The sequence below is a fragment of the Zingiber officinale genome, chromosome 8B (assembly GCF_018446385.1).
Source record: "Zingiber officinale cultivar Zhangliang chromosome 8B, Zo_v1.1, whole genome shotgun sequence".
Lineage (NCBI taxonomy): Eukaryota > Viridiplantae > Streptophyta > Magnoliopsida > Zingiberales > Zingiberaceae > Zingiber > Zingiber officinale.
This window is the reverse complement of record NC_056001.1, coordinates 11,722,356-11,723,666: the sequence shown is the minus strand read 5'-3', so window position 1 is coordinate 11,723,666 and position 1,311 is coordinate 11,722,356. Positions and strand designations below refer to the sequence as shown.

The 1,311-nt window shown below is 38.5% G+C and overlaps 1 protein-coding gene across 1 annotated transcript; it reads right to left on the bottom strand.

Moving 5' to 3' along the window:
- Positions 1–710: 710 nt before the first annotated feature.
- Positions 711–968, bottom strand: LOC122017301 (salt stress-induced hydrophobic peptide ESI3-like). Its single transcript, XM_042574867.1, has 2 exons — positions 888–968; positions 711–794 (listed from the first exon to the last, which is right to left on the bottom strand). The coding sequence occupies exons 1-2, from the start codon at positions 966–968 to the stop codon at positions 711–713; spliced, it is 165 nt and encodes a 54-aa protein (XP_042430801.1).
- Positions 969–1,311: the final 343 nt, after the last annotated feature.

Below are 1,311 nucleotides of genomic sequence, written 5' to 3'. Positions count from 1 at the left end.
CACATTACTCCAATATTAATGCAATCATGTGAATAGAAATACAACGAACCATTCCTAAACACACATTACTCCAATATTAATGCAATCATGTGAATAGAAATACACACGAATGACACATTGCTTCGTGTTAACCTAGAAACGGATTAAAATCACCTTTAATTTACCATATGTTAGCACCAATACACTAATCCCATCATAACTTAGATGGGATCAAAACTCAGAACTCCGAAGATTATTACTATTTCCATCGTGATTCTTATTGTCTCGGAGAAAATTGAATCAAATATTCTATTTATATTATTATTTGATATTAATTTTTAGGTATAATATTCATAATATATACCCCGCCAAAACGTGGATTGAACTACATATACAATTTTCTCAAAGTTATTTGCCAGTCTATTATGAATCTGAGGACCTAAACATTTTCTCAAACTATGAATTGCAATTTTCATAATCTCAGGACCAAACCAAAGTTTTTCTCAAACTATCTTGCATCTTCAAATTCCTAGAAGATTCCTTCCATAATCCAATCGACTTACAGATAAACAAACTAGCTGGAATTAAATTGGAACACGGTGACGGATCATCCTCAACTACGTACTTCATTATTGGAGGAACCCTTTAGTAAACTACTACATATGTTAATCGATCGGCGAGATCTGCACCACCCATAGTTGATCGATCGAGCGTAGGTACGTACGTACGTACTATCCCACCAAGACATAGATGGCGTAAATGATTCCAGGTATGTAACCTAATATCGTCAACAACAGATCGATCCAAAACTCCACCTGCAATTTTAAGGAAGAAGAAATTAATTCGATGGAACAGACAAGATTAATTAACATGTAAGAGCATTTTAATTGATGAATGAATATACTGACGCCGCAGCCGTAGCGTAGGAAGACTCCAACGGGCGGTAACAAGATGGCCAATACCACCTCCAGTAGCGTCTCAGAACCCATCGCGATATGGTGTGATATGATCTAGCGATCGACGATGCTGCTTGCTCTGTAACGGCTCGACTCAACAGCACGTACGCCGTCCTGTTTTAGGATAATGGAAGAGAGGATAGGACTTGTTCAAGGTTGATTACTGCTGGTGACAACGAGAAGGGGGTTTATCAGTTCTGTTGTTCGTGAAGGGGGAGGAGAAGGCATGCGTGCCGCGTGCCGATCTGCAAGGCTACGTGCTCCCCCTCTGCAACTGCAAGGGAACAGCTGTTTCTAATAGCCACGATCGAGGAGCTAAGAATAACTATTTTGTTCTTTTATGTTTTTTTAGGTATTTTAAAATACTTGTATCTTT

What these genes read in the sequence shown, in the direction of transcription:
- LOC122017301 (XM_042574867.1), bottom strand. Translation starts at nt 968, where the DNA reads ATGGGTTCTGAGACGCTACTGGAGGTGGTATTGGCCATCTTGTTACCG. An exon ending in TCCTACGCTACGGCTGCGGC is followed by an intron (nt 795 to 887) that starts GTCAGTATATTC and finishes TTAAAATTGCAG; the next exon opens with GTGGAGTTTTGGATCGATCT.